At 35.9% G+C, this 15,227-nt stretch overlaps 2 protein-coding genes across 2 annotated transcripts; one reads left to right on the top strand and one right to left on the bottom strand.

The window, feature by feature from the left end:
- Positions 1 to 2,994: 2,994 nt before the first annotated feature.
- Positions 2,995 to 10,055, top strand: LOC106152152 (E3 ubiquitin-protein ligase DCST1). Its single transcript, XM_087003807.1, has 15 exons — positions 2,995 to 3,149; positions 3,312 to 3,515; positions 3,815 to 4,023; positions 4,557 to 4,731; positions 5,282 to 5,425; positions 5,625 to 5,758; positions 5,971 to 6,125; positions 6,614 to 6,713; positions 6,888 to 6,983; positions 7,199 to 7,325; positions 8,006 to 8,122; positions 8,367 to 8,509; positions 8,825 to 8,938; positions 9,579 to 9,764; positions 9,905 to 10,055. The coding sequence occupies exons 1-15, from the start codon at positions 3,014 to 3,016 to the stop codon at positions 9,986 to 9,988; spliced, it is 2,124 nt and encodes a 707-aa protein (XP_086859933.1). The 5' UTR covers positions 2,995 to 3,013; the 3' UTR covers positions 9,989 to 10,055.
- LOC106152172 (ferrochelatase, mitochondrial) lies at positions 9,792 to 15,202 on the bottom strand. The gene is made up of 11 exons (XM_013525670.3): positions 15,025 to 15,202; positions 13,707 to 13,821; positions 13,220 to 13,342; positions 12,832 to 12,980; positions 12,469 to 12,541; positions 12,058 to 12,226; positions 11,767 to 11,865; positions 11,449 to 11,556; positions 11,077 to 11,241; positions 10,787 to 10,846; positions 9,792 to 10,440 (listed from the first exon to the last, which is right to left on the bottom strand). The coding sequence occupies exons 1-11, from the start codon at positions 15,062 to 15,064 to the stop codon at positions 10,249 to 10,251; spliced, it is 1,293 nt and encodes a 430-aa protein (XP_013381124.2). The 5' UTR covers positions 15,065 to 15,202; the 3' UTR covers positions 9,792 to 10,248.
- Positions 15,203 to 15,227: the final 25 nt, after the last annotated feature.

Below are 15,227 nucleotides of genomic sequence, written 5' to 3'. Positions count from 1 at the left end.
CACAGAGGCTCGTTTATGACTTTTTTGTAAATGTAGCGCCGTGATCAATACAACGGAAACAAGAAACATAAACCATCGATTGACAAATGGCATTCAGCTGATACCACGTTTACATCATAGAACAAACAAGAACATTTCATAACTTGAATAGGCAATATGTTGCCTCATAATCGGGGATATCAGCTTTAAACATCATTTTTGACCAACAAATGTATCGCGACCCAAATGATAACCTATATTGATAAAAGCATGCTCCCTGCCATCAACCTGTGTCCAATTAAGAAGAGCGCACGCAGTTCCACCAGGCACTACCAAGGCTGCCACCACGATTGTCTTATTAGCGGATTGGCAGCTTAAGCCAACTTATTTCCTGTTGTTGTTTGAACATTTTCGTAACATTTCTTTAATGAGCTGTCACGATTCAGGTCGTAGAGAAGCAAACGACTCAGAGCAGGTTATGATAAAAACAATGGAGAAAGAGAAAAAAGGATGTCTTTAATTTGAGTGGTTCGAACTTCCGATTGGTCTGCCCGAGATGATAGGTGCGGTTTTACTCTATACACATTATCAAGATCACTCTACAACGATTAGCATATCGAGTGATTTATCATTAGATTGACATGTTTCGACTCTTTTCGCACGGAAGGTGATCAGCTAATGGAATTAAACTGTTTATAAAGAAATTCCAAGAAAGGTCTCCATTGTATAACTTACTTAACATTGTTCTAAATCCAGTTTTTACAGAAAAATCCAAACCAAGTCGGAAAATGAGTATATTGCACTGCACAAAAATTTGTCAAAAGATAATGCGTACTGTACATGGTTTCGAAATGCGTAAGAACCAAGCCAGATTTAACAACAATAATCACTTCGCAGAAAGGTTTAAACACGCTTCACAAGGCTGCATGACAGGCACCTTCTTGTTAAATTGATGTAAAGAAGCTATATGAAATGACAGTGACATTCAATTTTAGCAATTAAACCACCACAACAACAGTCCTCAGTGGAATAATACGGAATACTGACATTTTGGGCGATTATCTTGTATCTTATATTTAAAAAAGGTTAGGCCTACTTTAAGGAGAGGAGCACAAAAATTGCTAATTTTATAATATCCCATATCCTTCGACATTCACCCAACAAATATGGCCTGCACATCTTGTCCAGCTAAAAATATCCCAAATCTTAATCTGAAAATAATGACTTTTGTCGTAAGAAGAAATCTGTAACAATGTCGCATCAGTATTTAGGGAGTGTTTAATTGAAATCAAGGGGAAAAAAATAAATAATACACTTTTGCAAATGTTAATTTTGTAATTGATCTTACTTGCGCCATCTGTTATCGTTGGTTATCTTTAAAGTTATTACCATTCCCACAATCACGGCATTTGCTACTTATCTACTACATCAGCTGAAAACCCAAGGGACTGACCTGCCTTAAGTAATCTCATTCTGTTTCAATACTTCAAAGAATAACTTAGGTACTGAGCAAACTATCCTCTTATTGAGGGAAAATGAATTGCAACTCCATGGAGCCTAATAGCGAATCAACCAACCAAGCAAAGTAGTCATATAGCTTTAGTATATCAGGTTAACCCATTTTGTCGTTTTTTAATTACTTCATGTTGTTGAGGTTGTGGTACTGACAGGGTGTTGGTTTGCACCTACGACTTCTTCCCATGTTTTTTCCAGCTGTTACAAAACGCGAAACTACGCAATATACTGAATACCATTAAGCTTGTAAAAAAATGGCTTACTCAACAATATTTGGGTAGATTGTGCTGCTAATAAAATTTCGTAGATTGGTCAAAGAGTGGTTTGAGAAAATACAGCTTTTGTTTGTGATGACTACCCTTGCTACATTGCGACCTGGTCGAGATGCGAGGTTCTAAAGTCTCTGAGTTACAAAATTCCGTTTAAAGTGGCTACCCTAAACAGAAGGAAGGTTATGCTTATTAAAAGACAAAAAAAAAAAATAAATAAATAAATAAATAAATAAATAAATAAATAAATAAATAAATAAATAAGTAAAAATAAAAATAAAAGTAAAATAAATAAATCAATGAATAAATAAATAAAATTAAAAAATAAAAAAAACGACATTTTTTTATACTCGGATTTTGAACTAACATGATTTCTGTGGCGGTCACTCGATATATCGATGGATGCCATAAAGATATGTGATAAAGAAAAAAATGTATTAATAAATTCAAGGGGATGAACTACGAAGGCAAAAGCACGTTTAGTATAGAGAGTTAACTCTGGTATTTTGCCTCCTTTCACACAGTAGACTTACAGTGATATGTACGGTGTACGCAGCACGGCTTGGGTGTTTACTGTAAGTAGGCTATATAATTGTTAGAGTGGAGGAACAAAAACGCCACCCCAAAATGTCACGTTGTTTGTAGAGTTGGAATGGGACTATACACACACACAAACACACAGACACACACACACACACTTAAATAAATGAATAAACACGAGAGATGTGTGAACCTCAACTCTGAGTTTCACGGGCATACCCATAGGGTAGGGCCTATATATGTATCGTAACAGATCTACATTTTTTGCGTTTAACAGTACCTTGCGTAATAAGGGCAGATAATGCCATCATAGGTTCGATAATTAGCATTTCGATTCTATCGACGCAGATTACTCTTGTCGGAGAACAATAATCAGTATGTACGTAAGCAGTGTTGCAAAATGTAGATTTCGCGTGCAAAAAAATGTGGTTTCTTTATCTTTTCATCAATAAGTTATGAACAAAAAAGAAAAAAAAAAAAGAAAAAAGCACTTTTTTTTAAATCATGAAGACTTACCAATATGTAACGCTGTTGATGAAAAGTGTTGGTTTTTGTGTTATGTAGACCTACGATATAATTGCATTTAGATTCACATCGCTTCTAGAGGAAAAAACGTCATGTGACGTCATGTCAAACACGTTATTAAAATAAAGATGACGCATTTTTTTGTCAGTGACGTCAAGCTTAACAACTGTTGTTGCCTGTCAAACATGGGAGCACGCATACAGAAATGTATGCGTGCGTACAGGCGCTCTGTTTTATATCGAATATACAGGAGTGGCCCTGACGAATACATATGGTTAAAGTCGTTAATAGGGTTCCCATTTGGTTTGGCACTAGGAGCCGGTAAGTTTTTTAATTTTTTTGATTAATCGTTATATTGAGGTCTCTCCATGTGCACCTATTTTTTTCGACCAATCTTTGTTTCAGGATGCTTGAATTACTTTCGATGTATTCTATACCCCTTCACTAGTAATTTCATTTGAATAGTGTCATACACTTTTTCAGGCCTGTATTTTGCCGTGGTAGACCGTATGCTTTTTGCAGACACTGTGCGATATGCACTTGGAGGAATGCTTGCTTTTGCTCTCGCAGTGGGCTGTGCCATGTCTGTACAAGTTCGTTGCATTTCCGGGCTCGTCATTCCACAGTTTTTTGGGAAAGAAGGGCGCTCTTTCATTGGGACATTTGCCATCGCCTATCTCCTTACAGGTACGCTTATTTGAATTACCAAATATGATTATTCAATCATCATGTAATTCATCATATGTTTAAACTGTTATTTAGTGAATAAATCAAATCTATTTAACAGTTAAAAGTTTCTAAAAATGCATATATACATGTAGGCCTATTTATGGATGGGGATTGTTGGGGACTGTTGTTCAATAAGTACTAGTAGGCCTAATTGGTTGATGGGATTACAATTACTAAAACAGCTATTCATTCATTACACAACAAAAAATTGGCTGTCTAAGATTTTTATGCCGCCTTTTTCTACATATAATTTTCAGGACCAATAGCCAACATCATGTTCAATGCAGAAGAAGTGACGAGAGTGATATCGTGCAGCACAGAGCTCATGATGAACCAGACAATGAAGAGAATGGATCTCAAGTTTCAGCCCATACACCACGCCCTAATGGATATGCAGAGGGAGTCGCTCCTTATCAAGAAAACCGCTGCCAAAATTAGAACCGCATTTAAACCGATTGAGACTGAGGTAAGACGAAAGCCTTCACGGTGGTCAGTATTCTGTGCTGTTATCACTAACGGCCATGTTGTAAAATACCTCAATCAAAAAAGTCTAAATACTTTAATCAAAATAGCTTTTATCTCTTTTTATAAGAGAAAGGAGGGGGGGGGATCTTCCGGGGAAGGGGCCGGGGCTCTTAAAAATCGAGACATTAAGAGTAATGAACAATTCGTAAGCAAAGTTCGCTTTAATCGCTTAAACTGAACAAAAACATGTAACTTGGTCTTTGAACAAGCTGCGTGTGACATCGTATTACACGATTATCTTGTATTTTTCATTTCTTTCCTTTGTTTATTTATTTATTTATTCATTTATTTTTTTATTTATTTCCCTTTAAAAAGCACTCTGGGTTTATGTGTATATCAGAAACGATGACGATGAGCGTATAACGAGCAAAAAGGGAGTCGCCATTGGCACTTTAAAACATCATTGTCCTTAAAGGTGGTTCCATACGGTATAAATGCCCACATCTATATAAAATACTTACCTGTTGATCCTAGGTCGAGGTTGATAAGGAATCAGGCGAGCTGAAAAGAAGAACGGACGAAGCAGACGTAGGATTCAAAGTTAGCAGAAGTCAAAGGATCGAAAAAAGTCACAAGATTAAGCCAGGGATGTCCAAGGGACAGGTGAAGGAAGAGAAATTTGAAAGAAAACTGGACTATAAATGCGAAGGTACACTGGTTTTCTCTGTTATTGTTCATAATGCGCCACGGTGTATCCAGAGGTGTTTCCAAAACCGAAACAAACAATCCCATTGATTTACTGAATATCACAATGACCAAATTATATTATAATCGGTCTGCTTGCTGATAATAATCTAAGAACGTTTGTTTACCCATTTATCTATTTTGTGGCGATTTTATTTCCTATAGATTAAGCTACATAGCTCTATTATTTTACAGATTTAAATGTATCAAATACTTCAAAGTATCTAATGTTCATTAAGTAGCGTGTACGTGTTTATACCATCAATCAATAATAGAGATTCTAATTATTTTGAAAACCTAATCAAAGCTAAACACCAAGAAAGAACATTTTAACAAATGATTTTTGAGCTTATAAACGGGCCTGTTATTTGATATGTGTGTGTGTGTGTGTGTGTGTGTGTGTGTGTGTGTGTGTAGTTATTGCATTTGGTGTCAACACCACTCAGTAATATTTGAATATGTTTAGACCTGTTATATATATGATAATTATTTACATTTTTTACTTTTACATCTAGATATCTACAATGCTGGAATAAACTGGTGCAGAGGCAGAATCGATCAAGTTGTGACAAATTGCAAAAAAGCTCTTGACCCAATACCCCTGATCAAAAATCTGTGCGACTTGTTCAATCTTAAGTCACTGTGCGAAGTAATCAGATGTGAGTGTTAGTCGAATATATAGAAAGTATAGCCATGCAATTGAGATAAACCGTTTAGTCGTCACTGTGACGATATATCTGTTTATTGAAAACAACATTAATAGTTCATACGTATAGCCTACTTCACTAAAAGTAATCAGTTCAATATCTTACATAAATCATTACATATTAACCAAGGTTATTTCTATACTTCCCAAAGGGATGCAGACATTTACTGGCATTGACTGTACTTCCATGGAAGAAGTGAATAAAGGTTTTGGAGATGGCTATGAAACAGCTGAAAGAGCAGCCAAAGAAGTTGATAAGAAATTCAACGTAAACATGCAATACAAGGTACAATGCATGGTGCTTTGTGATTAACATTCAAGCCTATACATTTTAAAACAGGCTTTGGGATCTTATTTGGTGTCAAACATTTGTTATTGAAGAGCAGCCAACTCAAAAGCAAGCCGCTGCATGTGTTTCAATTTATAAGATAAAAATCTTTAAAAGCTTAGAAAAAAAACATTGACTCATAGTTGAATATTCACTTTTCAATGTTCCAGCTTTCGACTGGCGTGGAGAAACTGGAACAGATGAGTGCACAAGACGTCACGCAGGCCATAAAGTATGAATTTGAAAAACGCAAAACATGGTTTGACTTCATTACTTTGATGATCAAAAGAATACTCGCCTTCCTATTCATCCGGGTATTCATAGGGTAGGTAAAAGCAATAAGCTCCATGCATGTAGCTCGTATGAAAAAACCTCATTGGTTAAAGTCATACCCCGATAAACACACCATATTGTGACAAATGGGGACAACATTGGTAAAACGTACATATCATAGCGTGGTACCAGCATGGGGTTCGTATAATTCCAACCTACGCTGTTCGCTTGTAACATTGGGGACTAATACATAAACTTAAAATATAATAATTTAAATATCTACCCCTGTATATCATGACGTCTATACTCATGACGTATATATAGTTTTTTTTTTTACAGCATTAAGGACTTAAGACTGACTGGTTTAGCGATTGTTTTCAAGTGGGGAAGAAATCATCTCAAGCTGTTGCTAAACTAATCATGCAGCAAGACTGGCGTTTTTTCATTGTAAATTTCAAATCATGTATTCACTTCCAATTACGCCAATGTAGTAACTTAACCAAACAGTTGAATAAATGGCAATGTAACATTATATTCCAGGGCATATTCCTACCACAAACGATACGTCAGTAACTTTGGCCACGACAACATTTACATTTCAAAATACTTCAAGAGGATAGACGCAAGAAGAAATAAACAGGTGCTCTTTTACGACAACTTTTCCTATTTTTTTCCCTTTTTTTTCCACTGCAGTGTTTACTGTGCATAACAGTATAACGAGTCCATAACGGCATAACAGCTTCATAATACATTTTAAGCGGACAAGTTTGTTGTCTGTGATGCCAAAAATAACAAAAAACGTATTTATTTCTAGAACAAAATGACACTGCTTCCATTGAAAAGAGTAGAAAAAAAGGAACGAGTGGAACCCCAAAACGTCAAATTGATGGGCCCGGAAAAGGCAAAACTGGTGAGAAAATAACTGGAGGATAGCTGTATTTGTTGCATAGTTTGCTTATATGAGAATGTTTATTAAGCCATCCTTGCTTTAGTCACTTCTGAAAGTTTACAAGAACAAAACACTTCAGCAAATGAGCGTCCTTTTTCGAAATCAAACAGCAGTTAGAATTGTAATATGTATTTTTTGGTTAAGTTGACAGAATACCATATTTTATATACTTTTAGGGAAAAAGCACCTTTGTTCTTTTTGTGCGTCTGATAACTGCGGGGATAATCATATTTGTAGACCGGTTGGTATACGAAGTGCTGGCCATTATATCACGTCACAGCAAAATCGAATATCACCAATCAGGTAAGAGAGAGAGAGAGAGAGGAGTTTATGAGTTTATGAAAGCATTTAGGGCACGCAACATACACCCCATTTCCATAGATTAGATCGACCTAATTTAGATCGACCTAACTCCCTGGGGGTTCACGCTAAATAGCTGTCAGCCGGGCGGACACGAAAGTTAATTACCCCCTTACAGCTTGTAGTAGGCGGGACGGACATTTAAGTCGGATTATCTGACAGTAATCTAGTGAGACTCCCTGCGGGGATAGATCGATCTAAAATCTATGGGAATAGAGCCATAGTTCTCCTAGAGCGCATTCAGAACAGCGGAGTAACAGATCCGCAGATCAAATATGGTGCTAAAAAGCTAGCCACTTAATTCGCGATTCGACACTGAATAGATTCCCCGCGGGGATTACGCAACAAACATTCAAGTGGATCGTCCATATTTGATCCGCGGATCTGTTAGTCTGCTGTTCTGAATGACCTCTTACATATTGCTACTTTGATTACATAAAAGAAGTTACATAATCAATTAATACTAAGTCGCGAAAACTCATTGCATGTTTTGCATATATAATAATCAATATCAACCATCATGAATAGAGTTTGTCTGTGATCTTAGGAAATGATTGCATATTACTCAGGACGGAGGAGAAAAAATATAGATTGTGTATAATGCTTAATTCGTTATTTTTAAGGAGAGCACCACATTCAGCTGATCATTTATGGCAAAGGAGTTATTGGCCAGATGGTCAAATCCTTGTTGAAGGGGTTCAATCGCAAACATATCCTGGACAGCTACAGCACGAACTTTGGTTAGTTATACTCATACATTCATACATAATATAGTAACTTTTTTTCTTGCTGACAATAACATTATTTCAGAACATTCGTTTGAAGCACCAAGAAATTCCTTGATAAAAAGGCAACACAGAAAAAAAATCAGTGTGTCCAAGTGTAACCATTTTCCGAAATAATATGTCATTTTATAGCACAAACTAGCAAGTACTAGCAGGTTGATAATTAGGCCAGAGCAACTAAAAATAGTCTCTTTTGCAGAATGTCTTCCCCAGCCCAGTATGATGCCGAGTGATTACATATGGAAGATAGTCGCTGTATACCTGGCCGTCTGGTTCCTCATGTTCTTGGAAGCGTACGGGCTGAGGCTACGTCGCATAGTGGCATCGTTCTTTTATCCAAAGGTAGCTCACTATTTAACAAATCGAGGAAATGATCGAGTGGTGATAACTAGTTTTGGAACAAATAGGTAGTTGCTTTGAATGTCAGGCATCATTGCTGGGTGGTAGCGTGAGCAGACAAAACCCAATATTCCCCCTTTCTGTGCAATGTCAAGACGCAACTGTAAAGTGTTTACCTCGATATTACATAATTGCACTAACAAAATGTTGAAGAAAACTCTGTGGTCGTTCCCTCGCCTGTAGTACCGACAGCTTTTATTCGCAAATGACATTTCGAAAGAAACAAACGTTAATGTCCATTCACTTTTTCTATTCTAGCGAGAGAAAAAGCGCATCTTATACCTTTACAACGACATGCTCAAGAAAAGGAAAGGTTTCCTACGTCACATGCGCCACAGAATAAAATCCTTGGCAAGAGAAAATAAACTTTCGGTAAGAAATATACGTCAATTGTTGGGTTCACGTGTGTAGGCACCTCGTGTTGCAATTGCAGAGTATTGGAACCCTACATGTGGTGTATGTACCGTCTCTTTTGAAAACCTTTAGAAAGGAAGTAGTAGCATTTTCGTAACTTTAAAAAACAAAACATGTAACGGTTACCTGTTCCATTTTTAAGGAACATACCAGTTATTGCGGCCGTATGAAAGTAGTACGTTCAATTCCTTGTTATTTGCAATCGCCCGTCAAACGATGAGATTGAATTTACTTTATTCTTTAGTTTTGGAACAGATGGCCAATGTATTGGTTAGGTTATAAATTGACATGCCATCTCTACAGTAAGAGTAAAGAGTTACACTACAGTACTTTTTTTGGAGAAAACTGTCCAAATTTTGAGGCACTTTCATAGTTGAAGGGTTAAAAGAAACGTATGGGCATGAAAGTGCTTGGTGAAGAAATCGGAATTCATCCAGCAATCGGTCTGTTGTCACTTACGTAATGTTTGTACACGCAACCTGTGAGTGAGAAAAAGCATGTCACACGGAAATCTTGTTGTCTAACAGGTGGTAAAATATAAGCCATACCTGCAGCAATGGCCCTGCTGTAAACTGAATAATCCATAACTTTATTTCAGATGAGGACAGACCTCTCAGTGGCCCTCATTAACCAGTTCCCCAGACTATGTAGCTGCCTTAAAATTATGGGCATGGGCAAAAAACGTTGTCTTATCTGTGAAGAGCCCCAGAATAAAGAGTTCCATATTTGTGCCACTCCTGGTTGCAACTTCGTATATTGCAAACAATGCTGGAAAGATGTAAAGGTAATACAAAACAAGCAACAAATGAAATCAACAAGAAATTGTCTTTTTATTTATATTTTTACAATTTTGGTACAAATGAAATGAGAACCACTACCCCCATGTTATATCAATAAGTTGATAGAATGTTTTTTTCTTTGCAGCACATCTGCTATGCTTGCGCTTCAGAAGAGGACTTCAGCAGCGACGAGTCGGAACTGACCGATACTAACATTTGGAGTGATTAAGAACACAGTGCATGTTTAGAGATTTCTATTCCTTTATAATACTAACAAAATGATGGAAAGTTTTGCTGGCAGAGACTCCTATTTTTGTATCATTTTTTTAGTACCTATGTGGCCATGCAGGATTTATTTACGTTAAGAAATAACGAATGTGAAATTAATTAGATTTCAACTACTATCTCTAAGGATTCTTAGAATACTGTGAATGAATAATCATGCAACTGCAGTACCAATTTATATTGTAATAAACTCTCTTAACAAAGTCACATTTTAGCTTTTTCCTTTTCCAACAAAATGTCTCCTTGCTGAAAAATATCTAATAACTTCTGATTGCGAGCCATGAAGTCTTTTGCCAGCCCACACGTAGCATTCACACACCCTGGGCACCGCAATGGTAACTGTTTAGAGCATGCAACATTCGACTGGAGGTGGCCTTTAACGAGATCAGCAAGGGCCTGCAAATAAAAGGTTATATATTTATCAAAAGGAAAACTAAAAACTGAAATATGCATGACGTGCAACAATCCCCTACTTTAATATATCTGTGGTTCACAACTTATTACATGGACTTCTTTCATTGGTTTGAAAAAAATTAATCTACCCTATCAATTTAAATCATCAAAGTGTGATTACTAAAATAAAGTATCACTGACTTTTTACCAAAATAATTTGTCATAATGGTAAAAATCTTGTTAAGCCAATACAAAGATATGCACCCATTATAATTTTCCACATTTTCTAACCCCTTCTCTTTACTACCAAATATTTCAAACAAAGAGTTAAAGTTGAAAAAATCTGTACCTGTATAAAAACTGGATGATCATTTAAAGCTGCTGCACGCCTGATCATCTTTACACCAGCCTGTAAAATATAGAGAAAAACAAGTTTTCATTTAGTATTTTTTGGAAATTCCCTTTTAGAGCATACCATTAACATCTCTTTCATTAATCTTTATCTAAGTGCATCACCCAAAGACTCAGCAGGTCCATTTCTACAAAAGAAACTTGTACAATTAAACTGACTCTTGGGCAGCAGGCTTTATCTGTTAATTGCAACATACATACAACACCCAGGAATGCCTCAGCTCTCACCTCAGCAGCCAATGTCTGCCCATATTCCAGATCTAATTCAAACAGGGTTTCTATATGATCACTGGTGAAAGCTATGGGTACCAGCAGGATATTCTTATTACCCTTCTTTGCAAGTCCCTTGATGGCTGCATCTGTCTGTGGTGACAACCATGGTTGCGGACCAACCTAAGGACAAATATATGTTCATATTATCATGTTGTTTATCAAGGACGGCCTTAAAATTAAGCTCAAATGCTTTATGAAAATCATGCTCATCTTCTTTTGATTTGTGAACTTGTTCTGTGTCTATACCCTTTACACCATGTTTTTATATGGCTACTGTTCAAAAGATGGAATCGTTAACTTATGCATCACTGTCACAGTATCTATAACCTTTGACTGCCAAACAAGTCTATATGAGTGAGTATTGCCCAAGGCCTCCATCACTCTGTCCACAGTGGCTGCCACCTCATAAGGATAGGGGTCTCCTCTGTTTACAACCTGAGACAACAAGAGCAAAAACCATTTGCTTTAGTAATGATTCAAAGCAACTAGTCTTCACAAATTGCCAAAAAATGTCTTCATTATGTACTTAGTAAAACACTCAAATAAAGAATTACAGCAAAAGGTATGCATAAAACATTACTTAATACCCTTAATCTCTTCTTCATTCACTTAAAATGTACAGTTATATTAGTGTTTATTCCTTACTGTAAGTGGAAGAGAATGTGCGGAAAACAATATCACAACATCATCTTGATCTTCCTCAGGAAATTTCTCCAATTCAGCCTGGATGTTCAGCTTAAAAGCCTTAAAGTGAATAACAAAAGAATGTATACCAAGCAAAATGTGTATATAACTTTGGTATGTTGTTTTCTTTTTAACTTCATTCAATTTTGTAATTTATTTTTATTGTTACACTGTAATACAAAAATAATAAAAAATAAATACAATCAAACAACATGTGGTACATTGTTTTGTAAGAAAAAAAATTTTCCCAACCTCCACCAATCCTGGGTGTGTAGGCCACCTGTCCAGCGTACTCCAGACAATATCACTGGCCTGGCTCCTCTTGGCATAATGTCTATAGATGGCATTGATGCTGCTGCCAGTTGTGGAACAGCTGTACTGTGGATACTGAGTAAAAGCCACTGCTCTCTGAATTCCATCACTATAAAAAATTTTAATTGACTTTTAATAAATACTATAAACACAACCTTTATAATTTATGCCAAACTTTTCCTTTTCTGATCTTTTCATAAAAAAATTGTAATATTGATAGTTAATCTGGCAATGCATTTTTTTCTAATCAATCTCAAGAAAAAAACAACAATAATAATAATAATAATAATAATTTTGAGGCAAAATGTTATCATAAAAATTCTTTATAATCTTAATCTAACTGCCTCTCACCTTTCCATCTGTTCAATGGCATCCTCTGTCAGTGGGTTTGCATATCTAAAGCCAATGTAATATTTGTGCGGGGCTGAAAATAAATATTGCTTTTTTAATGACAGGAAGTTAAGTTCTAGATTTACTGTGAGGAGTTTTGACACAGTTTATCTCCAAGAGAGGAAAAAAACTAAATATTATCTTTCACTTTCTTTCCATTACTTTTAATACACACACCATTATATAAGTAGAAAACCATCTCTAAAACCAGAAGCAATGCTGCAAATAAAAAGGACATTTTACTTTCATTGCCAGCACCATGAACCTTTCTCATTTTAGTATTCCAATTTCTAATTACAGAAGCATCATGTATGCTGTACCTACCTGTTTCAGGGGATATCTGGTCCAGTATCTTGACCATTCCCTCGCCTTGAATTTCTGTCCATTTCTTAATTGGTGAGCCTCCACCTATTTCTTTGTATTGTTCTATTATCTTTGGGGTCCTACGTTTTGCAATGAATTTAGCTAAACGACTGAAAAAAATTATTAAAATAAAAAATGAAACGAAATGCTTCATCCAAAGGTAAGAATATTTACAAAAGATCTGATACGTGTATATAATAAATCATTTTGAGATGCTTCATTGAACCTCTCTTTTTCATTTAGACCAATTTGGATATCTGAATACTTATCAAAGGAAATGCATTTATCCAATAAAGTTCTATTACCTTTCACATTCTTCAGCTTTACATCAATGTCAAACTATACTGACCTTTGAGCTGGCAGGGGAATAAGGTCCTTATCACAGAAAAGGCGCAACAGAAAGTCATGGACATCTTCCAAAGTTTCTGGTCCACCCAAGTTCAACATCAAAATACCTGTCTTGGGATTTGGGCTGTAATAATAATAATAATAATAAAAAGACTGAAACAGTATACAGCTATGCATTCTATGCATCCATTAGAGACAAAATATACAGAAATAACCCAGTACTGTGTTTCCTAAATTTTTAGATTTCTTTTTTAAACCAGTTCTGTAACTACAACACTATTATAACAACACAGATGGTAGATGTTGCCATTTAAAATGCTTTCATTAAGTCCTACTCATGAATAAATTAACTTTGAATGTTTTGTGAAGGAGAGGAAAAGGGACACTTAAAATTTGTAGGATTTTTACAGTTGTGAATTTATATATATATATATATATATATACCCAATTCCCCTCAATCATCCTCTACCCAATTATTTATAATTTACCCAGCATTCTCTTTGTGTGCTGCCTCCCCTGCTCCTGTACTGGTCTCCACACTCTGTGCCTTGCTGCTAGTGGTACAGACTCCTCTGGACAGGAACTGCTTTGCTACATGTCTCACTGAAAATAAATAAATAAATAAAGTTTATCAAAATGAAGTACACATTGGGAAAGAAATCATGCATGGAACAATTCCATCACATTGGTTTGAATTTAAGGGCTTATGTTTTGAGCAAGGTTAAATTTTGTGTAACATCAGTGACTAAGCCTGTTTAAAACACTGAAAAATTCTGTAAGTCCACATTTATCATATTTAGCAAAGGTTTTCATGAAGTATGTACCTGTATTTGTATTAACAAAATCATTATAAAGGTTTTTGCTGTTAATCACAAATTTCCCCGTTGGCATAAAATGAACAATTTAATTTACAAATGATAAGACATAATAAATCACATTCAACAAAATATTTAAGTCGTATTAAAGGATATATATATATGTGTGTGTGCATGTGTGTTTGTGTATGTGTGTCTCTTTAATTTATACTGTTGAGTAAAAAAACAAGACCTTACTCCAAATCACTGCCCAATTTCCCCCAGGTAAACATACTAGTACCAAAACTTTAGACTGCAACAAGTTTCTACTTGGCCTAACAATGATCAATCGTTAGTACTAAGGGAAATATGATCCAGATTATTACAGGTTGTTCTCCATTGTCAAGCAGCTTGAGGCAGTTGCAACTACAGTAGTCATGTGCACCTGCACAACCAATGATTATGTGACAATTTTATGGTTCACTTAATGTCAGCAATGGGATGATGATGTCCATATTATATAGGGTATATACCAGTATAGACACCCTTATCATCGTGACATTACTACCAACATATATCTTTTGAAATAAGTTCATATGTAGAATATAATAATATTCACACAAATATTAAGTCTAAACTACATGCAGGTTTTGTGAAAAAATATTTCCATAAAATGCTTTTGTTTCAAGCTTTTAAACATTAACGTACCGTTTGCTTTATAGAAAACACAAAACTGGCGTAAATGTTGTCACTGTCACAAGTATGATGTACTGCCAGTGTCAATCGCAACAGGCAAGTCTAGTGTAAGACAAGCTGTGGCATTCACTTACAGTACTAGTACTTCAGATTTCATAACTTCATGTGTTAACAACCGGCCGGCTGCTGCATCCTGATTAAGTCCCTTTCATCGGATCTTTGGCGTATTGCAATCGTTTTCTCAAATTGAGCACGCTAGCACAAGGCTAACGTTATGCCATAACTTCACCATAACCGATTTCCTTAACATACTTACCAGAGAATAAACACCATCGCGGAGATATTCCAACAGACATGCTGGCTGTCACGACCTATATTTTTCTGGCGCTTGGAGCGCTGCAAATCAAGACATCACACAGCCCTAATAACCAGCTTTGAAAAGTATATTTAAATGATTTAAAGCAGCCGATATCGTTTACTTAGTGCAATCTTGGAAAGAGTAAAGTCATTCTGAAAAGC

The sequence above is a fragment of the Lingula anatina genome, chromosome 2 (assembly GCF_051362555.1).
Source record: "Lingula anatina isolate TDL-2025a chromosome 2, LinAna3.0, whole genome shotgun sequence".
In the NCBI taxonomy this organism is placed as follows: Eukaryota; Metazoa; Brachiopoda; class Lingulata; order Lingulida; family Lingulidae; genus Lingula; species Lingula anatina.
This window is presented reverse-complemented; position numbering and strand designations above follow the sequence as displayed.